This window comes from Tupaia chinensis, unplaced genomic scaffold (genome assembly GCF_000334495.1).
Source record: "Tupaia chinensis unplaced genomic scaffold, TupChi_1.0 Scaffold000548_1, whole genome shotgun sequence".
In the NCBI taxonomy this organism is placed as follows: Eukaryota; Metazoa; Chordata; class Mammalia; order Scandentia; family Tupaiidae; genus Tupaia; species Tupaia belangeri.
In genome coordinates, this window is record NW_006160060.1 from 97,570 (window position 1) to 107,043 (window position 9,474).

The 9,474-nt window shown below is 52.8% G+C and overlaps 1 protein-coding gene across 1 annotated transcript in view; it reads right to left on the reverse strand.

Moving 5' to 3' along the window:
- SHANK3 (SH3 and multiple ankyrin repeat domains 3) overlaps positions 1 to 9,474 on the reverse strand; it is a gene marked incomplete at its 3' end in the record, with an annotated part of 52,664 nt that overhangs the window by 14,182 nt on the left and 29,008 nt on the right. Inside the window, exons 20-22 of the mRNA XM_006157600.1 lie at positions 8,845 to 8,925; positions 4,038 to 4,061; positions 10 to 55 (exon numbers count right to left, since the gene is read on the reverse strand). Of these exons, the coding sequence (XP_006157662.1) occupies positions 10 to 55; positions 4,038 to 4,061; positions 8,845 to 8,925 (151 nt within the window). The remainder of the gene's footprint in view (positions 1 to 9; positions 56 to 4,037; positions 4,062 to 8,844; positions 8,926 to 9,474) is intronic.

Here is a 9,474-nt window from a genome sequence, read left to right on the forward strand (position 1 = left end):
ATGTCCGGCCTCAGCGTGGGCTCCGCGGCGGCTGCCAGGATCTCGTCCAGCTTCTCTGCACAGCCGTAAGATACCAGCTCAGCACCGCTCTGCCTCCAGCCCACCTGTGTCCCCACAGGTGAGCCGACACCCGGCACAATGGCCACTGGGACCACCTGTCCTCTGGCCCCTTACCACCTGAGGCTCAGCTGGGACCCCAAGCTGAGGTCCGTGTCTCACAACCCATTCAAGTCCCTCTCACCCCAGACCTGAGACACCACCCAGACCAGCCTCTCTGTCCCTTGGAAACTCCAGGGAATCTGTGGGGCCCATTGCAAGAAAGGCTGTTCTGACTGACCCCCAAGGAGAGGGTCAGGGTAGGAGACAGAGCACTCAAGAGGCCAGTCTTCCTGAATCTGCTCCTCCCTTTACCATCATACACTCAGCATGTGGCCTGCTCCCGTCTGTCCCCATCTACCACCGCACAGGACATGACCTATCCCCTTGCCCTCAACAGACCCTGAGGTACAAGCAGGAGTCCATGAAGAATGTCTGAATGGGTGAGTGAGTCAATAATGAATGAACAGCTAGATGGGGCACACTTTCTGAAAAGGCTGCTGCCTCAGATTAGGGACTTTAAAAATGGGATAACACAAAACAGGTCAAAGAACCTTTTTTCTTTGCCTTAAGTAAAAGCAGGCCCACCCCGACTGGAAGATGCTAAAACAAAAAAGGAAGTAGGGAGGTGGTGCTGGAAAGGCCCTTCCTTCAGTCTCTCAGGGAGCAGCAGGAGCCAGAGGGGGGTCAGCACGGCTGGCGCCTAGGCAAGACCAAGAGGGTACAGGAACCAGGAAGGTCTCACCAAGCAGGCCCAAGCATGGAACTTTAAATCCTTCATCTAAACTAACAAGAAATCAAAACAGCTTTTTTTGGTTTGCTTAATTTTACTAAAATAAAATCAGTGTTCTTTAAATTTTTATTTACTTATTTATTTAAATTTTGCTATAGGGAATGTGCACATCCCTCAGGGAGGATGGCCACACTCCTTCATTCTCTTCTCAGGGTTCTGGGTGCACACACGCATGCCCTGGGTATATTTTTCAAGCTGCCAGGTCCAGGACTTGAACCATGCTATCAGCCATGTGGGATCCAGCTGCCTTAACCTCTACACCACTGGCTGGCCCTAAAAATGGTAATTTTGATTTGCCAAATGATATGGAAGTTTTACTAAACTAACAAGTATCAAGACTGTCAGAGCTCTGCTCAACTACTCTCCCAGGAAGTCAGTGGCTCTTGCCACTGGTGGGTCCACTCAGCCCATCCCAGAGCCCACTAAGGACCTGTGAGTGGGCACGCAGTGGGAGCAAGAACACACGTGTGTCCTCACTGCAACGCCACCCTCTGCATCCACACTCCCCGGCCCTTCCTGGCTTTTTGGGACTGCCAACCCTAGGGAGCCATAAGCTTGGTCAAGCTGGTCCTGGCCACTTTTACTCTCCAAGGGCCTCTCACTGGATAATGTCTGTGGTTGGTCTCAATACCAACTTCCTCTCCAACCCGCTGCAAGAGTAAACCAACTCGCCTGAGAGGCCCTATTCCCAGCTCAGACCTGACCCAGCCTGGTGCTGACTGCCCTGACCTAACATCTTTGACTTAGTGTCCTTGTCTGATACAACAGGCATAAAAAAGCTCCCACCCCCACGTCCGCAGTGACAAATGCACATGAGACGTGAGGGCCCTTGGAAGAAGGGACCAAATCCCCTTGCCCTCAGTGGCATAGCCAAACACATAGAAATGCGAGTGGACAGTCTGCCGGCCTGTGCAGGGCAGCCAGCACCACAGGTGGTGGGGCCCAGTACATCCAAGCGTTGCTGGTTTGAGGGCTCTCTCCTCATCGGCTTTTTTATTTTTAAAAAAGAATTCTTTTGTTTAACTTCATTTATTTTAATTTGACCAGAAAGAGACAGAATGAGAGAGAAAGCAAGACACGAGATCTGGGACTCAACCATGGTCAGCCATGTGGGAGTCCAGCACCCTTAATCACTACACCACCTGCTGGCCCCGCTCCTCATCTGCTCTTGTGATGAAGTCAGTCAGTCCCTTTTAGAAGCAGAAATCACCGTTGCTCCTCTTGTTAAGAGCACATGGCTCTCCTCTCACCCATAGCAATCACCTAAAGGGCTTCTCAGTGCCCTCACTTTACCCGGGAGGAAACGGGAGCTCAGAAAGAGATAAACTGCCCAAGATCACAGATCTAGGAGAGATGAGACCTAGCCACTACACAATTCAGAAGCCACAGGAAACATGAGCAGAGAGCACAACCGTTCGTATGGGACACATGCAGCAAGTCACTTCACTAGATGGGCTGCTACCTGAGCTGGTAGTCTAGGAGGTTGCCTCTCCAGGTACAGGGCAGAGCGAGCCCAGACACCCCAAGTTTAACGAGCAAGTCTCTGGTCATGCCCACTGGTAAGGCATGGGCAGCTTCCAAAAGGAGGTCAAGAATTCTGCAAATTACAGGCTGATGAGGTTAACATGGATCCCCCAACAAAAGAAGAAAATATAGTCTTTTTTTTTTTTGGAGAGGTTTTTGCTATAAAGTGTGTGCGCTCACCAGACAGTGAGACAGCGACAGAAAGCGAGAAATCATCCCCCAGGAGGGATGGCCACACCACAATCCCTTCTCCTCTTGGGATCTACAGCACGCACACACACGCGCCCGGTGTGAGTTTAAGCCACCGGGTCTGGGACTCAAATTGTGGAAAACTACATGGGAGTCCAGCGACATAGCCATAACGCCAACTACCAGTCCCAAGAAAATATATTCTTAAAGAATATATTTCAAAGGGGAAAACAAAGTCCATTAGGAACCACAGCTGGGCACTGGAACTCACATACTGTATGCCTAATGGGACCTGGCAGGACCTACAGCTGTTTGACCAACAGGGCCATGTTGGCAGGGACGAGGGTCCTGCTGGGGAGACAATGCACCCCTCACTCCTATGCAGTGGGAGAAGGACATGGGCCACTGCGAGGCACCCTGGAAGGCCCACTAATGAGCTGAAGGCAGGGCCAGAATGTTCCAAAAACAGCTGTGTCTGCACCAAAGGTATGGGAAAACAGTTCCTGGAGGGGACCTTGTCACCTGATCCTAGCTGTGAAAGACCCTGGGAGAGCACTTTCCCTGGGCCTGAGGCAAGGGGGGGGGGGCACTTCACAGGGCCAAGGAGGCAGACTGCAGGCCACACAGGGCCAGGAGGGCCCAACAGACACCTGTGTCCTGGCTGCAACGCCAGCCCTCTCATTTAGTGGTGCCGCTGCGCCCCCAGCCCCAGGACTTTCTTGGCTCTGAATTGCAGACATGGGGCCACAGGCGACCTAGGCTTCTTCTGGGACCTGACTCCCATCTACTGAAGATGCAGAGGATGCTGGTGGAGGCTTCAGTGCCAGGCCCAAACCAGGTGACTCTGCCCAATTTGGACAGGTGTCTCTTGCATTAAGGCCAGACACACAGGACCTATGGGGAACAGCCTCAGAGGATCCAGGGGGTGGGCCTGAGAGAAGATGGGTAGGCAGGATGCAAGTGTCCCCCCAGCGCTGTGGGATGCCAAGCCCTGCTTTGAAGGCGCTGTCAGCCCCAGTCGTGGCCCTGCGAGCAGTTGGCACTAAGTGGGCCCAGGACAGGCAGTCTGAGACCACCACCCTGGCGAAGGCTGAGCACCCTCTCTCCCTGAAGTCCTTGGGGGCACCTCAGAACCCTTCCTCCCAGCTCCAGCCACAGCACTTGTGGTGCCTTCCACCGGGGTCTCTTGGTTCTTCCTCATCAGGCTGCCACCTCCAAGACTCACAAGCCCCAGCTCGCAGAATCCCCAAGGCTTCCGGTCATGCCCTTGGGAACACCCTGCCTGTCCCCAGGCCCTTCTACCACTTCCCTTCCAGATGCCCGGGGAGAAGGCCAATGAGGCATGGCCTGGAAGGAACTGGGGTCTCCTCACACACCAGCACTCCCAGACAAGGTAAGGAAAGCCGGGGCCCTGGGACACGGGTAAGTGACTCACCCCCTTTTCTTCTCCGGATGGAGGCTTGGAATCAAAACAGAGCACAGGGGTAAGCAGCACCATCCCCCAGCTCTGGCCCACCCCACCCCCACAAGCAGCCCTTCCACATCTACCTGCTGCACGCCTACCAGACCACAAGCAGCAGCCCTGCCCAGACCCTGGTACACTGGGACACGGCGTGAAATTCGAGAGGAAACACCACAAGCAAGGACACGCACCTGTGCACCTACGTGTGAGCGCACACACACACCCATATCCAGTCACACTTGCTCACACACCTGTGCACCCACATGTGTGAGTACATATACACACTGCATGTCTGCTCAGTCACATGCACATGCACCTGTGCACCTACGTGTGAGCGCACACACCCATATCCAGTCACACTTGCACGCATACCTGTGCACCCACGTATATGAGCGTACATACACACCACACGTACACTCAGTCACATGCACACACCTACCTGTGCACCTACATGTGTGAGCACACTCCCATGTCCAGTCACACTTGCACACACACCTGTGCATGTGAGTGCACACACATCCACATGTTGACTCACTCACACATACCTGTGCACCTATGTGTGAGAGTGCACACACGCCCCCACATGTCCACTCACACTAACGCACACACTTGTCCACCTACATACATGTGAGTGCACACTCCTTCATGCCCACTCAGTCATACTCACACACACCTATGCACCTATGTGTGTAAGCACACACACACACCCCGCATATCCACTCAGTCACACTCATGCACACACCTGTCCACCTACGTGAGTGCACACACCCATGCCCACTCATTCACACTCGCATACACACTTATGCACTCACGTGTGAGTACACACACACGCCACATGTCCACTCAGTCACACTCATGCACACACATACCCACTCACATACTCATATATACAGACCATGTGTCCACTCACACATTTGCAATCAGGCATACACACATATGTGTCCACTCACATACACACATATACACATACATGTCCATTCACACTCACACACACACATCCACTCACACATTCACTCATACACACATGCTTGTGTGATGTGTGTCCACTCACACATTCACTCGTGCAAACACATGCTGCATGTCCACACATACAAATGTATGTCCACTCACTCATATGTGTACACACATGCACATGCCACATATACACAACATGCACGCACTGTGTGACCACACACACATGCACATGCATGCACATGTCCACACACAGGCACATGTAGAGACGTGCACAACTAAACCACACTCAATTCAGTCACGGGTTTGTTCAGAAAAAGGCAAAAACCCATGAAAACCAAGTTCAGAGGTCACTGAAAGGTGCGGTGGTCACCCCTGAGCATTCTGCCCAACACAAGTTCAAACGAAAGACAGGGCAAGCGTGTCTGGCAGAGAAAACTTTTCCAGATTGAGGCCAGTCACAGGAACACCGTCCCTGACACTCTCATCCTGAGAGAGACCTGGAAACCACAGGGAAGCCTAAGTTTCTCTCGGGAAAAGAAACAGATAGGAGGGACTTGGACCCACCAGGTCCCCTCCCCCCAAGACCTGTGGCCCAGCATGTTCCTGGTTCAAGCCTACAGAAGTGTGTGGGATGGCCGTGAGTGCGAGGGACCTGGGTGGGGTACTGCCTTACACCTCCTTCCATGCCAGTCTCAGGAGGGGGGTCCCTCCCCAAGCCCTCCTCTCACTCCCATTTCTAACACCAAAACCTTGTATGTACCAGCACAGAACTGTGCTCGCACCACCCTGCCCACCTCGACCTGCAGGACTTCGCCTCTCCCACGCTCACCAAGTCTTCAGTCACCTCACACTTCCTTCTCTTCCTAGTGCCTGGGTCATTTCCACAGACTAAGGATTCCAAGATCTCCATCAGCTCTTGGCAGTGTGACTGGCGGGTTGAAATGTTTATGCAGGGAATGGCCCAACAGGACTTACTTCTACTTCGGAAAAGCACAGATTCTGATTGTAGGGTGGTCCCTTAAGTACCATGGGAAATCCTGGTGCTAGATTGAACTCCTCAAATCAGGTATTCCCAGAGAAGTCTGGGTCAGGAAGCTGGTAAGTGGGCTGGCTTCCTGGGACTGCTATCCTCTGGGGACAGGGCAGTTTCCCCAGCTCCAGGCAGCCTGGGCCCTTCTCTGAAGAGAGCAACATGGCTTTGCAAAACCACACTGTATGCTATACAGCTGTACAACAACTAAATATAAATAAGAAATCAAGCATTTTTTAAAGAGAACAACACAAAGAGCACCAGGTTCAGCATCAAAGCTGTGACCCCTCACCCAGAAGTGTGGCCAGAGGCTCTGTACTGAGCTACCATTTCCTGCTCCCCAGTCTCTGCAGGGCAAAGTCTGGAGAACCAATGCTGGCCTGAAACTGTGAGTGAGCTCTGCTGAAAGACACGGGCCCACAGAGCAACCCCAACAGCCCTTTCTTGAGGCTGCTGTAGTACAGGGAATGCCCAGAGCAGAGCAGACAGGGAGAGAGTTTCTGCAGACAGAAAAGCCCCAAGAGTGGAAGCTGGGATAGTCCCTGGGTGCTAGGACTCCAGACCTCAGGCTGCCCAAAAGCTGAACATGGCTGTGACAGCCTCTGGCAAGAGACTCCAAGGTCCTACTCACCAGAACACCAGAACTCTGGCCTGTGTCCAGCCAGACCCAGTTACCTGCTGGCCTTGGCTTATTGATCCATCTGACCCTCAATCACCATGACAAGTCAGCTCCTTGCGACTGACCTGGGACCCTTACACTGGGGCCAGATGTCTGCTAGATTCTCGGCCTCTCTTGAGTGAGTGGGCCGAGCTGGGTATGTGACTCTAGGTGGAGTAGCATTTGGGTTCAAAACGCTGAAGTTATTGTTCCATCGTCTTCTGCCATCTACTATTGCTGATAAGAAGTCTGCAGTCAGCAAAACCATCACTCCTCCTTTTCAAATCATCTTGCTTCTCTCTCTGGTAGTTTTTAAGATTTTTCCATTTGTTCATGGTGTTCTGAAGTTTTGTTATTATAGACCTATAGATACAGATTTATTTCCTTGCTTGGGATTTATACATCTTCAAACTGAAGTCTTCAGTCTTTGCTCTGTTTTGGAGTCAAACATTGTCTCTTCCCCATTCTTTTTATTCTTTCTTTATCCATTCAGTAGACACTAGGTTTTTTTTTTTTTTTTTTTTGAGAGATTTTCACTGTAGGGCGCGTGCGCTCGCCAGACAGACAGAGAGAGACATAGAGACAGAAAGCGAGAAATCACCCCCCAGGGGGGATGGTCACGCCGCAATCCCTTCTCCTCCATTCTCCTCTCGGGATCTTGGGCACGCACGCACACGCGCCCGGCGTGAGTTTTAAGCCACCGGGTCCGGGACGCGAACCGCGGTCGACTACGTGGGAATCCAGCGACATAGCCATTACGCTAACTGCTGGTTCCCGTAGACACTAGGATCTTATAACTAGTCTTTTAATTGCTACTGGATGTTTTGCATCTCCTTATCTTTCTTACTTCATTCTTGGTAACCTCCTCTGTCCAGTCATTATTATGCTTTTTTCATCTCAGTGACAATAATTTTTGTTTCAATAACAGTTCTTTAGGGATCCATTTAAAATGTGCTTACTCCTTTTTGGTTCTGGTCTGCTTTTTTTCATTAGTGGTTCTGCTAGTTCTCTTACACTTTGTAATAACTTAAACATATTATTTTATTGTCTCTCTATCATCCTTCTATGGCTTCCAGTTCTTTTGATGCTAATTCCAGTTCTTAGGCTTTGTTCTGGCTTCCCCACTTCCCACAGGTCTAGACCACATCTCCTGCCCTTGGAGCGGGGGCATCAGGCCCCACCCCCTTCTCACTGGACCTGTATCACAGGTCACAGGATCATCCTGGGCTCTTCTACTCCCCTGGCTTTGATTTCTGTCTCCATTTTCAAGACCTGGGGATCTTCTCCCTTTGTTTTAACTTGTCTGTCTGATTTAGTTTTATCTTAATTGATTCAGAGTATCTGTGGTAAAGAAAACCTTGACTGTCAGCACAGCCTACCTGGGAAGTTCTCCACACTGAACTAAACTGGAGTCGAAAGGAGCTGCTCAGCCCGTGGTGGGAACAGTGTCATGGCTCAGCTATGAATCAGGATCATGTCCTTCCTGCGGCCAGAACTTGTCCAGGGATCAGATTAGGACCAGAATCAGGGTGCCTTCTATGACTAGGACACAGCTGAGTCTGGCGGGTAGGACTGAGCTCAGCCATAGAAGGGAAGAACATGTCATCAACCACATGTACTGGGACATGTGTGATGAGCCTACTGACAATCACATATGTCAAGATAAGCCACAGTGAGGCTGTTAGTGGCCAACCTGAGTCTGGCCCCACATGTGCCCATCAAAGCCGCACACACTTGTTCACCTCCTGTAGCTCACAAGGCTCCTGACAGTCTGCCACCATGCCAGTCATGCTCATGTGGCCCTGTGAGGTCAGTAGCTCTCTTGACCAAGAGCATAAACAAACACAAAACAACACAGCTAGTGCCAGGCTGGGCCAGAGGAGATCCCAGATCACCTGACTGTGGCTCTTCTCTCACACAGATGAAATGCATGCATGAAGGGAGCACATGTACACACACGCACATGCACACACTGGTGAGTCAGGCCCCATAACCCAGTCACCCACCACCCAGCTACCTGACTCGCTTGTATGTCCGTCTTCCTCCCCCCCAGCTCAGGACTTCTGGCTTCCACACTGTCTGCATGCCCCTCAGTCTGGCCCCTGGGCTGTCCACCCACCGTCTACCTCCGTGCTCACCGAGTTCCTCGAGCTCGGCCGTCATGGACTTGGAACGCAGGGTCAGAGTGGTGCTGGGGGCCCTCTTAGGGGGCGGCGGGGCTGCAAAGAAGAGGGAGGCCTTGGCCCTCCTATCCAGCAGCAGGCGGCGCGGTGTGGCCAGGTGCAGGTGCCACTTGCGCTCCACCGCCTGGATCTCCTCGTACTCCCGCGAGGACGAGTCGCACTGTGCCAGGATCTTGTTCAGGCTACGGCTGGACGCAAACTTCTTCATGGCGCTGGGGGCTCAGGGAGGGCCTTGGGGGCCCGGGACCCCTGGAGCCAGGGCCTCGGGAGGTAGTCAAGGGCACTGGTGGGGGTCCCAGTGCTGGCTGGCTCTGTCCTGAGCACCCACCCTGTAGGCTCTGAAGCCTGAGTGATGCACCTGAGCCATGAGGTGGGGCTGGAGGGGATTCCAAGCAAGCCAGGCTCCTGCCACTCCAGGGCTCCCCCAATCCCACCTCGGGTGGCCACAAGCCCTTGGGGGGCCAGGCCTGGGTTAGGCCAGGCCAGCAAGGCCTCCTGGGCCGGCTGTGCCGTGTCGTCGCGGGGAGAAGACGCTTTCCTCTTCCCTCAGGAGCCGCCTCCCCCTTCCCTCCGACAATAAGCAGC